Raw genomic sequence first — 20,803 nt, forward strand, 5'->3', positions numbered from 1 at the left:
AGAAAAGAAGGAATAAGAAACTTGATGAAATATTGGAGAGCGGCTTACACGGGACAATATTCCGTTGTAAACCATTCCCCACCCCACCCCCCTCCCTTCCACTGTATCCTTACTTTTACCCAATTCCTTCAACGCCAATAGATACTTTACGTCATGTAAACGTGTATATCCATGAATGTGTGTATCGATATTTTGCCAATGTAGTATCAGGCGCACAAACATGAAGATAAAGAAGAAAAAAAAAGAGTGGGAGTAAGAAAGGGGTTGAAAATCTATATTCGAAGGAGGGCCAATCTTTTGTGAATGAGTTCTTGAAAAAAAAATTAAAAAACAGAACAAGACATTCTATTTCTTTTCTAGATGAATATTATCGTGGAAATTGATCTTCAACCGATATATTCAAATATTTTTATAGGATTTCTTTAAAGCTTTTCACAGTTATTTGTATATTTTTATTTAGAAAATAAAAACAGTTGGTAAAATTTTCGATTTTTTTAACAGTATTTTTAAAAACACAATTAACCTATTTGCGAACCTTTTACGTTATTAATGTTTCAAAAATGAAAATTTTTTGAAAAATATTTATAAGCAATGTTTACACTATTATAACCAGTATAACTATTATGAAAAAACTTGTGAAGATGTATTCTTCAATTCTAATATCCAATATCATACATCAATTTTTTTTTACCCTAAAAACTTGTTCTAAAACTTTTCTCAAATGTAAATTTTTTTTTTTTTTGTTACTTAAAGAAGTCGATTAATTTTTTCATTAAAATGGAAATTAGACCAACTTTTCACTTTGGTGAGATTAAAAGATTCAAACGAATGATAAAGTTACACTAAATTCGAGTGGTAAAAAAAAATTAATTTACCCTTTCTTGAAACAATTCGAAGTATTTTTACAAAAAAAAAAAAAATATATATTTATTTTAAAAAACATAATATATATTATATAGTGTAGGAAAATAAAAAAATTATCTTTTTAAAATGAAATAGCGTCAGGAGGAGAAGAAACGAGTTAAGAGACAGAGGGATTTAAAATCTAATTTCGCTTAAGAAACAACGACTGTTTTTCAGAATTGCTATTTATTTCGAGTCGTCTGCCTCGTCGTCGTCGTCGTTGTAGGTCGCGCGGCTTTTTCAATTTACCAATTTTCGTCTTTATATATATATATGGAAGATTTTTCTTCTGAGCTTTGCCGTCATCTCAATAAAATATACGAGTGGATTTTAATGTTTTTCTTACCCACTTCGATAAGAGATACGTTGCTAAAAAAAAAATATAATATCTCAAAGAGAGAAAGATTCGCGTCCCTCGATTAGAACCTAAATATAAAAATTATTTGAAACTGGTCGAGGGAATGAAGAAAAGGCGAGGCAACGACTTTTTAGTATGATGATTATGGTAGTGGTGGTGACCCTTGTTATCTGCGCGAGAGAGATAGAGAGTTTTGCGACGGAATAAAGGGGGAAAATAAAAGGACTATACGACTTGGTTCGCATGACGTTTATTAGACATTAAGTAGTAATACCGAGGGAATGAGAGAAGGCACGGCATAGTCCGGATAATATAAGAGACCGGTATGAGCCGTTATACTAATTGTAGTAATTCCAGCATTCACTTCGGATATTTAATTAAGTTTCCGCTGACAAGCATCCACTTTCCGGTGGTGGTGGTGATGGTGCTTGCTGCGCGCACTCACCCCAAGTATACTTGCAAAGTTTCAGCACGACTCGAGTACCTTCAGTTGGTCACGATTGTCCTATGCCAAACTTATTCGACCGGAAATGCCTTACGAGTTCGATTCTTCGAAACGAATTTACTCTATCTAATTTTATCTCCTTTAAAGAGATTCGCATTCCATGTTTTGATTCAATTAAAGAACAAATCATCTTAATGCAAAAGAAAATAAATCAAATCCTACACACTTTTAATTAATTTCATTTTTTCTGTCATTCCAATCAGATCAGTAGTAAAAATGATTTTTAATCAGACATAGAATTAAAAAATTCAAAGCAATGAAATTATTAAATTAAAAAAAAAGTTTTTCTATTAAATTTTTTAAACACGATATTGGCATTCCGAAAAAGAAATTTAGATTTATTGAAGATAAAGTTTCGCGTCTTCTGGAAAAAGGTTCCTTACGTTTTTCCCTCTACTTTCGGTATCTTTCTATTATCCATTGTCCAAGCCAAGATTTTAGTAGTGCAGTATATAAGAAAGGTAGACACGAATGCGGTCTGCAATTCGATTTCGTAAAGTATGAAGCTATCAAAGCCAATGGTCCGAAAAGCCCAATGCAATTACCAATAACTCTTTGACATGCTCTGTCTACATTTCTTCTCCATTAAATCATTCTACACGAATTAAACATATATTAACAAAACATTTTTTTACAATAGTTTTCCCTTCGGAAAGAATAAATTTTAAAAGAATATTTAAAATTAAAAACAAATAATAATAAATATTCTTCTTTTTATATAAACAGACACTTCAAAAATAAACCTAAGGGACCCAATGAAATGTGAATTAAATAAATACAAACAGAATATGAATTAAATAAAGACGAAGGTGAGAATGCGAATGGTAAAAGCATAACGATGAAATTCTCTGTCAGACAGATGAATTTCCCTAGTTAAGTAATCCTTGCTTCAGAAATGGAAACACTGGAAGCAAGCTGTAGGAGAAGAGAGATAAGATCGTCTGATTTTCTACGAGATATAGAATATATATATGTAAGGAGCGATGGTACTTAGCGGTGTGTGCTCCATTTAAACATCATCAGTTTTATTTAATAATTTGCATCAAAAAAGTGTGTTCTACAAACAAAATATATTCTACAAAATTAAAGTAAAAAATTTTTGATTTCGAAAAGAAGAAACTACATCAATTAAAAATTAGAGCATAAGCGAAACACTAATTTAGAAAATTCGAGAATCATCAAAAAATTTAATTTGAGAGATAATCGTTAGGGAATACCACCAATAAAATAAGGAAAAAGTTTCGAAGAAAAAATGTATGGCGCACTTTTTGATTGGTCCAGCGGATGCTGAGCTACACTTAAAATAATTTTGGAAAAATTTTCAAAAAATTAAATTCGCAAGATAATGACTTGGGTATAATGCCAAAAAACTGAGCAAAAAGTCTCGAACAAAAAATGTATGGAGCACTTTGTCGGGAATATCCCCAAATGCTGAGCTACAGTAAAAAACAAATTTGGAAAAAATTACAAAAAATTAAATTTGCGAGAATATCGGTCGGGAATACCACCAGTAAAATAGTCAAAAAGTTCCGAACAAAAAATGTATGGCACACTTATTGATTGGTAAAGCGGATGCTGAGCTACACTGAAAACAATTTCAGAAAAAATTTTGAAAAATTAAATTTTTGAGATAATCGCTCCGGAATGCCATAACTGTCTTTAGCAAAAAGTAGCGAACAAAAAATGTATGGCACACTTTTTGATTGGTCCAGCGGATGCTGAGCTACAGTAAAAAAAATATTTGGAAAAAATTACAAACAAGTAAATTTGCGAGATTATCGGTCGGGAATACCATCAGTAAAATAGTCAAAAAGTTCCGAACAAAAAATGTATGGCACACTTATTGATTGGTCCAGCGGATGCTGAGATACACTGAAATCAATTTCGGAAAAAATTTTGAAAAAATAAATTTTTGAGATAATCGCTCCGGAATACCACAACTGTCTTTAGCAAAAAGTAGCGAACAAAAAATGTATGGGGCACTTTTTGATTGGTCCAGCGGATGCTGAGCTACAGTAAAAAACAAATTTGGAAAAAATTACAAAAAATTAAATTTGCGAGATTATCGGTCGGGAATATCCCCAAAGTAGTTAGAAGAAAGTTCTGAATAAAAAATGTATGGCACACTTTTTGATTGGTCCAGCGGATGCTGAGCTACAGTAAAAAACAAATTTGGAAAAAATTACAAAAAATTAAATTTGCGAGATTATCGGTCTGTAATACCACCAATAAAATAGGGAAAAAGTTTCGAACAAAAAATGTATGGCACACTTTTTGATTGGTCCAGCGGATGCTGATCTACACTAAAATCAATTTCGGAAAAAATTTTGAAAAATTAAATTTTTGAGATAATCGCCCCGGAATGCCATAACTGTCTTTAGCAAAAAGTAGCGAACAAAAAATGTATGAGGCACTTTTTGATTGGTCCAGCGGATGCTGAGCTACAGTAAAAAACAAATTTGGAAAAAATTACAAAAAATTAAATTTGCGAGATTATCGGTCGGGAATATCCCCAAAGTAGTTAGAAGAAAGTTCTGAATAAAAAATGTATAGCACACTTTTTGATTGGTCCAGCGGATGCTGAGCTACACTCAAATCAATTTCGGAAAAAATTTTTAAAAATTAAATTTTAGAGATAATCGCTCCGGAAAGCCATAACTGTCTTTAGCAAAAAGTAGCGAACAAAAAATGTATGGGGCACTTTTTGATTGGTCCAGCGGATGCTGAGCTACAGTAAAAAACAAATTTGGGAAAAATTACAAAAAATTAAATTTGCGAGATTATCGGTCTGTAATACCACCAATAAAATAGGGAAAAAGTTTCGAACAAAAAATGTATGGCACACTTTTTGATTGGTCCAGCGGATGCTGAGCTACACTCAAATAAATTTCGGAAAAAATTTTGAAAAATTAAATATTTGAGATAATCGCCCCGGAATGCCATAACTGTCTTTAGCAAAAAGTAGCGAACAAAAAATGTATAGAACACTTTTTGATTGGTCCAGCGGAAGCTGAGCTACAGTAAAAAAAAAATTTGGAAAAAATTACAAAAAATTAAATTTGCGAGATTATCGGTCGGGAATATCTCCAAAGTAGTTAGAAGAAAGTTCTGAATAAAAAATGTATGGCACACTTTTTGATTGGTCCAGCGGATGCTGAGCTACAGTAAAAAAAAAATTTGGAAAAAATTACAAAAAATTAAATTTGCGAGATTATCGGTCTGTAATACCACCAATAAAATAGGGAAAAAGTTTCGAACAAAAAATGTATGGCACACTTTTTGATTGGTCCAGCGGATGCTGAGCTACACTCAAATCAATTTCGGAAAAAATTTTTAAAAATTAAATTTTAGAGATAATCGTTCCGAAATGCCATAACTGTCTTTAGCAAAAAGTAGCGAACAAAAAATGTATGGGGCACTTTTTGATTGGTCCAGCGGATGCTGAGCTACAGTAAAAAACAAATTTGGAAAAAATTACAAAAAATTAAATTTGCGAGATTATCGGTCGGGAATACCACCAGTAAAATAGTCAAAAAGTTCCGAACAAAAAATGTATGGGGCACTTTTTGATTGGTCCAGCGGATGCTGAGCTACAGTAAAAAAAAATTTGGAAAAAATTACAAATAATTAAATTTTCGAGATTATCGGTTGGGAATAACACCAGTAAAATAGTCAAAAAGTTCCGACCAAAAAATGTATAGCAAACTTTTTGATGGGTCCAGCGGATGCTGAGCTACAGTAAAAAACAAATTTGGAAAAAATTACAAAAAATTAAATTTGCGTGATTATCGGTCGGGAATATCCCCAAAGTAGTTAGAAGAAAGTTCTGAATAAAAAATGTATAGCACACTTTTTGATTGGTCCAGCGGATGCTGAGCTACACTCAAATCAATTTCGGAAAAAATTTTTAAAAATTAAATTTTAGAGATAATCGCTCCGGAATGCCATAACTGTCTTTAGCAAAAAGTAGCGAACAAAAAATGTATGGGGCACTTTTTGATTGGTCCAGCGGATGCTGAGCTACAGTAAAAAACAAATTTGGAAAAAATTACAAAAAATTAAATTTGCGAGATTATCGGTCGGGAATACCACCAGTAAAATAGTCAAAAAGTTCCGAACAAAAAATGTATGGCACACTTTTTGATTGGTCCAGCGGATGCTGAGCTACAGTAAAAAACAAATTTGGAAAAAATTACAAAAAATTAAATTTGCGAGATTATCGGTCTGTAATACCACCAATAAAATAGGGAAAAAGTTTCGAACAAAAAATGTATGGCACACTTTTTGATTGGTCCAGCGGATGCTGAGCTACACTCAAATAAATTTCGGAAAAAATTTTGAAAAATTAAATATTTGAGATAATCGCCCCGGAATGCCATAACTGTCTTTAGCAAAAAGTAGCGAACAAAAAATGTATGGGGCACTTTTTGATTGGTCCAGCGGATGCTGAGCTACAGTAAAAAACAAATTTGGAAAAAATTACAAAAAATTAAATTTGCGAGATTATCGGTCGGGAATATCTCCAAAGTAGTTAGAAGAAAGTTCTGAATAAAAAATGTATGGCACACTTTTTGATTGGTCCAGCGGATGCTGAGCTACAGTAAAAAACAAATTTGGAAAAAATTACAAAAAATTAAATTTTCGAGATTATCGGTCGGGAATATCCCCAAAGTAGTTAGAAGAAAGTTCTGAATAAAAAATGTATAGCACACTTTTTGATTGGTCCAGCGGATGCTGAGCTACACTCAAATCAATTTCGGAAAAAATTTTTAAAAATTAAATTTTAGAGATAATCGCTCCGGAAAGCCATAACTGTCTTTAGCAAAAAGTAGCGAACAAAAAATGTATGAGGCACTTTTTGATTGGTCCAGCGGATGCTGAGCTACAGTAAAAAACAAATTTGGAAAAAATTACAAAAAATTAAATTTGCGAGATTATCGGTCGGGAATATCCCCAAAGTAGTTAGAAGAAAGTTCTGAATAAAAAATGTATGGCGCACTTTTTGATTGGTCCAGCGGATGCTGAGCTACAATCAGATAAATTTTTTTAAAAATTTCGAAAAATTAAATTTTCCAGATAATTGATCGGGAATACCGCCAAAGTCTTAACCCGGGAGTCTCGAACAAAAAATGTATGGCGCACTTTTTGATTGGTCCAGCGGATGCTGAGCTACAATCAGATAAATTTTTTTAAAAATTTCGAAAAATTAAATTTTCGAGATAATTGATCGGGAATACCGCCAAAGTCTTAACCCGGGAGTCTCGAACGAAAAATGTATGGCGCACTTTTTGATGGGTCCAGCGGATGCTGAGCTACACTCAGATAAATTTTTCTAAAATTTCGAAAAATTAAATTTGCGAGATAATTGATCGGGAATACCGCTAAGGTTTTAACCCGGGAGTCTCGAACAAAAAATGTATGGCGCACTTTTTGATTGGTCCAGCGGATGCTGAGCTACAATCAGATAAATTTTTTTTAAAATTTCGAAAAATTAAATTTGCGAGATAATTGGACGGGAATACCGCCAAAGTCTTAACCCGGGAGTCTCGAACGAAAAATGTATGGCGCACTTTTTGATTGGTCCAGCGGATGCTGAGCTAGTTCAAAATATATTTAGATATTTTTTAAATGTCTAATTTTTTTTAAGTCTTAACTTGATATTTGCGAAGAAAAAATTTTTGGCGATCTTTTTGATTGGTCCAGTGGATACTGAGCTTGGTCAAAATAAATTTTGGGATATTTAGAAAAATTTCGAAAATTTTTATTTTCCAGATAATCGTTGTTTAATAATGTCTTACTAGCTACTGATTTTTCTACTAAAAATTATTTTTACCGAATTGTTCAATGGAATAAAGTTTTTGAATCGAATATTTCTGATTTTATAACATCAGGTTTGATTTATAATATTTTTGTGCAATTATAAAAATGTCTGACTAGACGCTGATTGTTCTACTGTGAATTACAATAGCTGAAAGTATTTTCCTTTTTTTCTGGTACAAATAGCAGGATAAGATTTAATGGTTTCGCATTATTACTATCTAATTAATAAAAAAAGAAACTATCTTCCGACACTCGGAAATGAGAATTAGACAAATGGAAATGAAAGCTACTGAGAGAGAGTGAGAGAGAGAGACGGAAATAAGATCACGTTTCCGACAAGAGGTACTTATATTCCGAAGAGCACCCGGCGCGCGACGTGCATTATGCATGCCGGTGCCTAATGTCCATCAGAATTATATCCGTAGCTTCCACGGCGATCCAAATTTCCCGGAATGAAAATGCTAATTAAAATCATTCAGCAATTAGTACGAGCTTGACTGGCATTGGCAAAAGAGAGTGATGCTTTTAAAGCTTTCAGCTTGTAATTTTATTTTTCTCATTATTTTCTTATACCATACACTAATTATATCATTAGTTCCGATAATTTTGATTCAAATGATAAAGAATAAAAAAAACCTCATAAAATTACAAAAATATAAAAAGTCGAACTAATTGAATTAGAAAATTTTGACACAATAAACGTTTTTATTTCATTGAAAATTATTTTCCACCAAGATATAATCTGCAATATTTTTTCTATTCAATGTAAAAAAATTGAGTAATTTCTTTTTTTTTTTTTTTTTTTTTTTTTTAATTTTTCACATAACTTCTCAGTAATCTGAATATCGGATGGTTATGTGAAGCTGCTTTTTATCCCCAACACAAATCATCGATTGTCATGGAAATATTCATGTGATACAATTTTTCCTAAAATTATTGTATACCCCATATTGGTTAAATATAATATTGTATAACAGGAGTAAAAAAAATTTTTTTTGGCTAAAAATAACAAAAAAAATATCTATGAAAATACACGAGAGAAATTATTTAATATAAAGGTTATAAAATTAAAATCGAAACTTTTCGTAATACGAAAGAATAGTTTCGATGTTGATTTACGTTCAAATAAAGAGATGAAGAATAAACCTCACCAGTATAAGGGGTAAGTGGAGAATGAACTGTGAAAATGCAAATTTGATGCATAATTAAGAAGAACTGCAATATCAGAGAACCATTTTGTTTTTCATGAGAATAATTTCCTTTTGACCCTAGTTAAATGTTTTAATGGAGACTATTTTAAGCAGCGGTTTTTTTTTCGAATGGTGATTATAATTTTAATATATAATTTAATATGCAAAATAATTAATTTATATTGTTACATTGCTCTTTAAATTTGAATTAGCGAGAATTTATTTACTAATTTAAATTAAAAATTTTAAAAATTATTTAAATTATTGAACGAATTTTGACAAATTTATTTAGAGAGGATTACAATTATATATGGACAATAATGCCATTGAATATTTTTTTGCTTCTATAACAATTTCATCCAAAACATAGTTATGCTAAACATTCCATATTGTGGCGAGGTGTGGCGGCAACGCACATCTGGTCAGACGTTGGACGTGCATGAATAATTAATTCATTCGTTTCGCTTAAAGCTTGTGAGAGACTTCAGTCTCCAACGTTTACTGGAAAATTCATCAGCAAGAATATTTTCAAACTTGCATATATAAATATCATCCATCAACCTAAATTGCTGAATTCTTAAATAACAAGTTTATCATCACATCATATCGTTTATGGTGATAACAAGACTTTTTTTCACTAGGGACATTTTACACTATTACGTAAATATTTGTAAGGCGAGAGTAGAAAATTAGCAAAAGAAAAAATTCACAAAATGATCGTCTAACTCAAAAAAAAAATTTTACTACTGAGATATAATTAAAAATTATGTTAATTGTTTTGTATGATTAAAAAACTATTCTAGAAATTTTTTTCCCAAGTCAAAATTAGTATCGCTTTAAGAAAATTTTTCAATTTGTTTATCACTTAATTTCAAAGGTGTAATAGTTTTGTTATCAGAATTCCTCCATCTTTTTAATTTTGATTTGAACCTATATGAGCGGTGTTCGCTTGACGTAAGGAATTGCTTCGTAGAATTATTTCCTTTATAAATCAGCACCCATATGTTTCAACAATGCTTGGTCTCATTTCCTCTCTGACCAGTGGCACGAACAGGGCAATATTATTTCACTCGTAGCTTCTCTACACCGATCTCTCTCTCTCTCTCTTCCCCTCTACAATTTTCCCATTCCCCTCTAACTCAACCCCTTTTACCCGCGACTGGACAAACAACCAATTTCATTCATGCCATGTTATTAGAATATAAAGAACGAGTTCAAAAAAAAAAAACTTTAATTTTTATCAGAAATTAATTCATAATTAGTTTCATTGAAGAAACTATTGTTTTAATAAGCGAAAGTAACTTAGTTTTGTTATTAAACGAATTTAGAGCTAAATATTGTATTAATGATTAAATTGTTTGTGTTTTAAAATGTGAATTCATAAACATCATTTTTTTAAAAATTTTTGATTGCTGACAGCGGCAGTACATTTTATAAATATAAAATATTTATTATAATATAAAATACTATTATAATATAAAGTAATATTATAAAACATAATACAGGTGCAATCTAAATTGAAAAAAAAGAGACTGTTTTTTTTATTTAATTAAAAATCAGTAAATGTTTAATAATTTTGTCAAACTCATCAAGTTCCACCTATATTTTATATGGGATATAATATTTATTTTTAGTGAAATTATTTTTTTTATTTTTTATATTTTGTAGTCGTTAACCTAAGTGAGGGAAAAAAATTTATGAATAATTTTTAGAATAGTGAATTTAAATATCTAGTGATATAACTAAACAAACGTTAAGAACGTTTGACCAATTATTTATCTGCACTACTGATAAAATAGAAAAATCAAAGGTCTAATCGAATATTGACCTGTACTACTGAAAAAATTAAAAAAATTGTAGCAAGTCTGACTTGATATTTATTTTTACTACTGATGAAATAAAAAAAAGTATAAAAAGTCTGACAAATTATTTACTATAATACTACTGAAAAATTATAAATGGTTAGAAAGTCTGCATAAATATTTTCTTATACTACTGATAAAATAGAAAAATCAAATTCTGATCGAATATTTACTTGTACTACTGAAAAAATTAAAAATTTTGTAGCAAGTCTGACTTAATATTTATTTGTACTACTGATAAAATAAAAAAATTAAGTCTGACAAAACATTTACTAATACTACTGGAAAATTATAGAAAGACTGACTAAATATTTCCTTGTACTACTGATAAAATTGAGAAATCAAAAGTCTGACCTCTTATCGACTCGTACTACTGAAAAATTTACATATTTTTATAAAGTCTGACTGCATATTGACTTGTACTACTGAAAAAGTTTCATATGTTCAGTAACTCTGTCTTATTATCCATTTATATTACTGATAAAAAATAAGGCTGGCTAAATATTTACTAATACTACTGAAAAAATACAAATTATTAGAAAGTCTGACTAAATATTTCTTTGTAAAATAAAAAAAATAAAAATTCTAACTGCATATTGACTTGTACTACTGAAAAAATTATAAATGGTTAGAAAGTCTGACTTAATTTTTACTTTGATGAACTAAATTTTACTATTGTTTTATTAATTTATTATTTATGACTTAATCCAACTTCTATTACTGATATAATTATAAAAAATTAAGAAGTCTGACTAAATATTTACTTTTATTACTGAAATGTTTTTTTTGGATGTGATTTAATTACAATAAACTAAATGATTAAAAGAATAAATGTCGATTATCTCTCTAAATCTGAATTAGTAAAAAATTAACTAATTCATTTAGTAAATTAAATTTTAACTAATGAATTAGTTATTTTTGGAAGTTTTACTAATAAAATAGTAAAAAATTAGTATTTGAACATTACTAATTTAAAATAGTAATCAAATTAACTAATTCTATTAGTTATTACACCCGAGTTACTAAATGAATTAGTCAAATGAACGTAACCTCTATTATTTTCATGACGTATGTCATCTTCCATGGGTTTTTTTTAAAATATTTTTTTGTTTTTTTTAGTATTATGTGATACTATAGCTTGTACTATGTTCAAAATATTTTGTTTGGTGCTTTAAATATTACTTTTGAAATTATTTATTTTTCAAAAAATTTTTTGATATAAACTAACCGTTAAAATTTTTTTATTAATTTTATTTCACCAAAAGTAACTATGTATGTGTATCTAAACTGTCTTTAAGTAAATTAATAAATTACTATAAAGTGAAAATTTTAATAAAATCTTTACTCAAAAAAAATCGGAAATAATAAATCAAATGAACCACCAGAACGTAAAAAATTTTATATGAATTCTGCCAATATTATGCAATTTAACCCATGAAAACTGACTTTTAAAAATAAAATATTTTTTATACAATCATGAAGAAACTACATGTGAAAAATTTTATCTTTGAAACTCGACTTTTAAAATTTAAAATTTTAGTATGAATAAGTTGATAAATTTTTATTGATTATTTACGATTTGGCGTTAAAATTGTATAATGACTAATGAATTAGTAAACAATTAGTAGTTTTAACTAATCAATTAGTAATTTGCGCCCCCGGGAGCCGCATTAAAAAGTTACTAATTGAATTAGTTAAACCAAAATAACTATTTGAATTAGTAAGTTTTTACTAATTATTAGTGACTCACTTTTTGCTTTTTGAATTAGTAAGATTCTACTATTAATTAGTTATTTTTAACTAATTCAGATTTAGAGAGATTATTTCCCTTTTTTTTGACATTTTCATTTAACTTAAATAAACAAAACAAATATCAGTACAGAAAACATTAATTATAATTAATCTCTAATCAAATGAAAAGATATTATATATTGTCTGTGTATATAAAACCAAATAATGTCTGCTTGGGAAAAATGACAACGAGAAAATTAATTAAATTCTTTTTGGAAAATGTTTGCACAAGACAACACCACCGTGTGATTAATGGCGATATATAGCTCTTAAGAGTTTTAATAAACTGTCATAATATAAAGTCTTATATATCGTATATATATACGAAGCAAAGGACGCCACTATATGAAGCTTGAAACATTGAAATGGATAGTCGAATAGATTATTGTAGGGGGCAATTAGACAATTTGGTTGTTTGTTGATAACAAGACTCGAGCGACGTGTTAATGGCCACAGGACGACCTTGGGCTTGGGAATTTGCTGAGAGAATGGCAACGAGCCATTGGCGCGGTCCCATATCAAAGGTGGAGGTAGGACGAGAGAGGTTAGAGAGAAGTGAAGGGAGGGGAGGGGGGGATAGTGTAGAGGGTTGATTTGAAGCAAGGCTTAGGGGTGGGGATGTAGTAATTTGTCGGCTTGCGAAGGCGGCTGGCTCCAAGCTGATAACAGGAGGTGGTCCATTCTCCTACGATTCGACCTCCGGATACTCAAACCCCTGTTTCACTTACAAACACCCTCTAACCTCCTTTCTCACTCCCCTTGCCCCCCCCCTTTCCTACGAAGCTATTCTCCTCATGTAAGACGTCCAGCTACTTTTCTTTTTTTTTTTTTATTTTCATTCTTTTTTTCTTTATATATATATATATATATATATATATCTTTTCCTCATCACTCACTCCTCTCTTTTCCTTTCATTTACTACGTAAAACGAAAAGTTAACGCTTCAGTAAAAATTCAACCAGAGAATCTATTTCTCAATTGTTAAATATTCTCTCAAATATTTTCATAAAATTGGAGAGAAATTGAAATTTTTTTTTTTTCATTTATATTGTATGGTATATTAGTTATTTAAAAGAGGGGAAAAAAATTTAATTACATATTTGCAATTGTTTTTTCTAAATGAAGGCTAATTAAATGTTTTATAAGTGGTAAAAGTTGGTTTTAGTCAAACATTAGGATTTTGAATAAAAATTTTATAATTTTTCTATGAGATGTAAAAGTGAGTTATTCAAGCATGAAACGAGAGTAAATTATTTGTCTAATTCAAATAGCAGTAGTAAAAGTGAGTAAGAGTCAGACAATTTAAAAAAAAAATGGGAAATTTAATTATCAGTAGTAAAAGTAATTCAAAGAGAGGTGTTTGAAAATTTATGCCTTAGGTATCAGTAGTATTAGTTAGTTTTGGTTAGACGAAATTTTGACGAATTTTTTTGTTTAGTCCTGAGTAGTAAAAGTGAATTACAATCAGACGGAAAGTTGGGAAAAATTAAGAAATTTAAATATCAGTAGTAAAAATGAGGTTTAGTCAGACAGAGACTTTTTTAAAAATTGTGTCATTTAACTATTAGTAGTAGAAACAAATTTTGGTCAGGCAGAGGGGTTGAAAATCCTTGTAACTTTTTTTAAAGTAGTAAAAGAAAATTTTAGTCAGACAGAAAGTTTAGGAAATCTGTAAAATATAGCTTAGTTTAGTAAATTTAATCAGATACAGGGGTTTAAAAAAGTCATGTAATTTAATTTATAGTAATAGTTTTTTTAGTCAGACGAACTTTTGCAGATTTTTTTTTTTTGAATTTTTCCTGAGTACTAAAAGTGAGTAACTGTCAAACATTTGAGGAAAATCTGAGAAATTTAGCTAAAAGTAGTAAAAGTAAGTTTTAGTCAGACATATTGTTTTTAAAATTTCTTACAGTTAAGTTTTAGTAGTCACAGTCAGTTATAATCAGACACGACATATTAAAATTTTCTCTAATTAAAATATAAGTAGTAAAAATTATTTTTAGTCAGACAAACTTTTTTGCTAGCTCTTATATATATTTCAGTAGTAAAAGATCATTTTCATCAGACGTAAAGCTTGAAAAATTGGGTAATTTAGCTATTAGTAGTAAAAGTAAAATTAATTCAGACAGGTTTTCTTTTGTGAAAGTTAGTACAATTAGTAGTAAAATTCGATTTAACTCAGACCATAATTTTTCCAAAAATTGTGTTTCCTATTATTTTTATTATAAATAATTATTTATTCAATTAGTAATAAATTTCTGCAAAGCAGAAAATAGAAATAATTTCGAAAAAAGAGATTTTTTTCAAGTACTCCTAACGGAATTTCAAGCGAAAATTGTACAACTTGTTGCCTCGATTCTTCATTCAGAATTTTAAATCTTTAACGAGATTGAATTTTAATCTGTATAATCTGATTTTAAATATTTTAACAGCCTCTTATCGTATTTAAAAATATGAAAAAAGAGATTTTTAACAAGTGAGAAAGTACTTCTTTTAATACCACTTGCCTATAATTTTTTTCCCCCAAGAAGAATTTGTTCCTTTCACTTTTTAATTTGGTAAACTTCATCCACATAAAAATACATCAACCTTTTCAGTTTAAAAAAAAAAAATTGTCTACATGCTTTTTTTTACGTCGAGATAATTCCCAGAAATTTTCCCCCGGCAATCATATATGAGATAATAATCATTCGAGATTAAAAGAGCTTTTAAAATCTGAATAAAATCGTTTTTGATAAAAGCTTTCGAAAAATTGAAAAATCCAGAGAAAGTCAAAGGCAAAGGAAAAGCTATTTGAAAAAAAACTGGAGGTTAAAATAAAAAAAAAAAAAAGAAGAAGAAGAAGTGGGGTAAAGTCAACTGGAGCTGAAAAAAATCCCGCAGCAAGCTTGTAATTTTCTCTAGACTTTTTTCTCAATTATTTTTACTCTCTGTTTCTCTTTTTTTTCTCTCTCTCTCTTTCTCTTTTTCTCTCTTGGGGAATCCTGTGCGAAAGCAAAAGGTACCACTAATTAAGGGCACCGTTTACCTTTTATAACTGTCAGGATTGAAGGAAAATACCCCTTGGATTTTTTTTTTTTTTTTTTTTGCCTCTCATCCCTTAAGGTGTGTAACGTCATCCGATATCAAACGATTTAACATTCCTCGCTATTGGAGCGACGGAGAGAGACTGAAGAGAGAGTCGTATATGACGCTCTCTCGAAACGGAATGGTTGGAGTCATTTTTGAGGGTAAAATAGGAAAATATAGAGAGGGAGAAATGTTGAGAAGGGAAAAGAGGGGAGGGGGTAGTTTGATGGTTCATGCGCGAGGAGATTCACCCACGTGAGCCCGTGAATCCGTCTAGCTCGAGAAGTGGACTTCCTGCTGGTTTCAGTGTCGTGCGCGAATTCGTACGCGACGCTTGCCACTTTGGACGAGCTACATTTTCTTCATGATTACTCCACACGTTGATGTCTTCGAGTAATAAAAAAAAATAAATAAATAAATCCAAAATCTTACCTGAAACAGAAAAAGAAAAATTATTAATACAAATTTAAAAATTTTTTTTTTTTTTTTATAATTTTAATTCAATAAATAATTATTTTAGAAATGTTTTTTTCATAATGATTAAATTGATTGACGTGTGGTTAAAAAATTTCAGTGCAAAAGCAAAAGGAAGAGTGAAAGACAAGAGATGATGTAGAAAAAAAAAATGTGCAATTCAAAGTTAATTTCTAATTTAAAAAGAAATTTGAACAAAAGAAATATTATTAGAAAACCCTTGGGGTATTTTTGAGTTTCGATTTTATAAGGTGAAATTCACGCAAGGAACTTTTGTAACAAAGTTGAAAACTGGCTATAATAGAGACGAAAAGTTAAAAAAAAAAAGAACTGTATCCCGTGGCGAATAATATTAAGAAAGGAATATTGAATCTCAAGGCCAATAATAAACTTTCGTGTTTTTATTAAAAATGTCAAGTTTCAATTTAATAAAACTTGTGAGCCAAGCTTTAATGAGGATTTTCAGCTTGAATTTAATGAAAATTGTCAATTTGAATTCTGTGAAAATTCCAATTTTGAATGCAGTGTACGTTTCAAAATTAAATTGTATAATGAGGATATCAAATTTCTCGCGAATGTAAATAACAAATTAGAATTTAATGAAAATGAACATTTTGCGCGAAACACGTGCAAACATTGTAAAGTAGAGTGAAAAAAAAAATACTCTTCCATAGAGTGAAAGAGCGATTGTAATTACAGTTTATATAAAAAAAAAAAGAAAATGACAAAACGAGTATTTAGAAAAAACTGAAATGTCGCGAAAAACTGATTAACGTGAGAAATTTATTTTTTTTTTCCTTGAGCCAATAAACCACTGGGAAATACTAATGACTTGGAGGTTTAATTAAAAGGGTAAGTAGAAATTTCCCCCCCCCCTTTTTTTTATTCGAATGAAAATATTCAGTTGAATTTGAAAAAAATTCAATGCAATATTTTTATTTGAAAAAGAATTCTGTGGCTCAAAATTTTTTTTTTTTTTTGAAATAAAAATTCAAGACGTAATACATTTATTCATGAAAAAATGTACATTTCATATTCTTTTCTTTCGTGTTGAAGTTAAAATCATATTCTCCTCTCGTATAGAGTATAGACATTTGATATTTGAAAGTAACGCGTGCCATAGACAGAAGTGCTAGTTTGAAGATGCTAAATAAGATCAATATCGTGTCACCTGTAGCGAAAAAAAAAAAAAATTCTTTCACTTTACTTTTTCGTGATTTTTATCCTCGATATAAAAAATTGACAAAAAGAAAATACAATTTTTTTTTTCTACGGTAAATTAGAATTTTTTTTTTAAACTTTTTAATCTTCTCGTTACTTTGTCCTTTTTTCTTTTTTACTCTTTCTTCTCCTCTTTTGCTTTTTTACTTTTTGCTGTTTGCTTTCTCTCTTTTTCTCTCTTTCCACTATCCTCATAGATAATTATAAAACTCATTATCTTTCTTATCAATTAGAGTTGATAAATATTTTGCACAATTTTCATATTTCTTTATGTGAAAATATTTTATTGATAAAATTTTTATCTAATTATTTTCTAAATTAATTTATCGATTCTTTAATTAATTTTCTGTCATTTTAATTAGAGACAAATTTTTCTTTATCAACATATTAAAAATTAAAGTTCGTATTTTATGTATTTGTTCCATAAAGTTCCTTTTTTAATATTTATTTTCGTTTTTTTTTAAATTGAAGGCATTATTTTTTTTCATTATAGTACTTCGTACAAAAAGGCATTTTTATATTTTATAATTCTGTCATATTAGCAAATAAATTATATTTATAGAATTTAAATAAATTATGAAATTCCAAAATTCTTTTTTTTTATGCAAAAAATAAGTTCAAAATTATTCAGGTAAAAAACAAAAATAAACAGTGAATTCTCGTGTAAAAAGAAAATCACGATAAAACGAAAATCTAAACTGTCACGTAAATTGGAATTGATATCATTTCACTTGATTTTAGAGCGTTGTGCCCGAATTTTACATTCCCTTTAAATTGCACGTGGTAGAGAGAGCTTTGATTTAAATACTGTGTATAGTACTGAAAACGTGTGCTTCTCTCTGTGTGGGGGGTCACACATACAAATTTACACTTTTATACCAAAAATATACATATATAATATATATATTTCTAAAAATATTGACGATCGATGAAAATTGGAATGCGTTATTCATATTGGCTCTCACGTAAATGGGTAATGTAGTTTCGCGTAATGAAATTTCCACTGGAATTTTATGCTTCTGATGTCTATTAAACTATTAATAGGTGAAATAACGAATTTCTTGGAACACTGCGGATTCGAATTTGTGAATACCATTATAAACATGGCAATAATTGAAATTGACTTTTCGACAGTCAGCGCTGCAAATATTAATTTCCCTATATATGTATACGTTTCGCAGTTACGAAGAATAATAATACAACACGATAATATTATTTAACATTTCATTTTATATATATATATATATAATTTAAAGGCTTTTTATTAATTATAAAATTACTGTTTTATACTGTCATTAAAAGTCTAAAGTGAAGAACATTAAATGTCCAGTGTAATTTTACGATACACTGTGTTCTATTATATCTATTATGAAAATATAGTTTTAATTAACAAAGTTTTATTTTTCAAAAATAAATTTATATATTTTACCAGAGAAATTTGTGAAATTTATTTACTCTCTCATATTGTCGTAAACAAATTATATCAAAATTTTGTAGGTTTTCGTGTCAACTATAAAATTCAATCTCTGGAATCAAGAGAGGAATGTAAATGTAATTTAAATTATGTAAAGTGCTTTATCAAAAAAGACTTGACGCTGGAAAAAAAAAAAAAAAAATTAATAAGACTTTAATTAAAATGCTAAAGATGGTTCAGTGTTTACTCTTGAGAAGAACTTTTCTAAGGTTTCAACATTTCTCTTTTTTTTTTTTTCGATAAAGATTGAAGCGTAAAACGATATTTTCGAACAAGTTTTTTTAAGGTTTACAATTTTACCTCGTTTATATCTTAACTTCTCTCTATAACGCTAACTAATTTCATCAACTTTTAGATGTTTTATATATATATATTATGGATATTTATTTGCAAAAAAGTTTCGTCACAAATTTATTATTATATATTTTAAATAATGTCCATGTTTTTTTTTATTGAACTTAAGTTAAAAAAGTGAATATTAAAATTGATTTTTACAACTGTTTTTTATAACACGAAAATTTTAATATCATTGCTACGATGCGAAGGAACAAAAACTTTTTTCATATTAGATTTAATTTCGCAATAAAACTTTCTTTTTTTTTTTTAAGTAGTGAAATCAATTTTTCTAATTACTTGCAAATTAATAATTTAATTGACAAAATTTACCTTTTAAAGAGAAATATTTTTTTTTTTTTTAAAGAATAAAATTATTTACAATTTGGTAATTTTGAAGAAAGGGATTCTCTGTAGAGATGAAATGTTAATTTGATGGAGAACGAGAGTACAGATATTTACTTGTTATGCTTTAGATAAAATATGGATACGTCGCCAACCCTCGCCTTAGGAGGATCGAGACCTAGAACAGCATTGTTGGCAACGACTGGTTCCGGAAGCGGAAGTACCGATAGGAGAGTGGTGTTTTTGGCTAGCCAGCCCGCCGTTGGTGCAAGTCATGAGACAAGAACATGGCCTCACCACTGGTCTCCGAACACGGTAAGTTCCCTTAATGAATATTTCAATTACTATATAGAATCGTCTTCATTACACGAAAACATAAATATATTATAGAAAAACTTTTTCAGAAATTCTTAGAAAAAAATCTAAAAACCGATACATTTTTATAATTTAAAAAAATTTATCTTTTGGTAAAAGGAGAAAAATTTTGAAAGTATAATGAAAAATAAAAAGTTAATAATTTTTTATGTTTCATTTCAAGATTATTCAAATGTCTATCACACAAAAGAATATGATACTTTTTTTATTATTCTTTTTTTTGCGCAAACTGATGTTAATTATAAAAATGCAAACAATTTGAAAGAATGGATTTCGGAGGAAAAAAAAAAAATAAGCAAGTTCATGTCGAGAATAATAAAATGTTGAATTCGTTAATGGGTGATGTTTTCATAGAAAGTTTTTGAATGAATATTCCGTGGGGGCTTTCAAATCGAAATATCCTGTTCAGTATAACCGTACAGAGAACCTCTATTATGAAACTTACTTTGAAATTGGACACGGGTACATGCCCGTTGAATATGGTCCACACATTTTACTTGTGACAAGCAAATAATTCGTAAGCACAACTAATCACTGCGGAAACAGACGTCCACATTAATAGAGTTGCATATATATATAATATATATATATATATATATAACTTATGCACTATTACGTACTCAACGAATGTTGTGCCACAAATAGTTAAAAGGTCAATTATAATATTTGCGAACAGTTTCACGTGTTAACTTTATATTTGAAATATGAAAAAGATATAATTTAACTATCCGTTTATTAAAATTTTTTGTAAGACAAATTGAGTTACGGTAATTAGAATGTTATATATTAATGACAAGTGAATATAAAACTATTTTTCTTGAATATTCGTTGATATTTTTCATGTTGGTTTTTAATTAAAGAAATTTTTTAGTTTAGTTCATTAGAGAGGTGATTATATACTTTTAGGATACGTTTAATTAAAATAAAATTCCTAGGTAGTTGGGCAAATGAATCTGGAATTTTTTGAAATCGTAACGAAAACATTATTTACTGTGGCAAGTAACGATAAAAGCTAAAGAAGCATTTTATACAGACAAAAAAAAATTATAAAATACAATTTACATTATTTTAATTAGAAATTAT

At 28.9% G+C, this 20,803-nt stretch overlaps 1 protein-coding gene and 1 long non-coding RNA gene across 4 annotated transcripts in view; one reads left to right on the forward strand and one right to left on the reverse strand.

Moving 5' to 3' along the window:
- Nucleotides 1-20,803, forward strand: part of LOC127283004 (uncharacterized) — a gene marked incomplete at its 3' end in the record, with an annotated part of 179,325 nt that overhangs the window by 46,619 nt on the left and 111,903 nt on the right. For 2 of the 3 annotated variants that reach the window (XM_051307635.1, XM_051307636.1), the window contains 1 exon segment: nucleotides 19,477-19,660. In XM_051307635.1, the coding sequence (XP_051163592.1) occupies nucleotides 19,484-19,660 (177 nt within the window). 3 annotated transcript variants of the gene reach the window in all.
- The window catches only part of LOC127283005 (uncharacterized), a 140,851-nt gene that overhangs the window by 11,769 nt on the left and 108,279 nt on the right, over nucleotides 1-20,803 (reverse strand). The window lies entirely within an intron of this gene.

Source organism: Leptopilina boulardi, unplaced genomic scaffold (assembly GCF_019393585.1).
Source record: "Leptopilina boulardi isolate dan_hultmark-lab unplaced genomic scaffold, ZJU_Lbou_2.1 LbouV2_304, whole genome shotgun sequence".
Classification (NCBI taxonomy): domain Eukaryota; kingdom Metazoa; phylum Arthropoda; class Insecta; order Hymenoptera; family Figitidae; genus Leptopilina; species Leptopilina boulardi.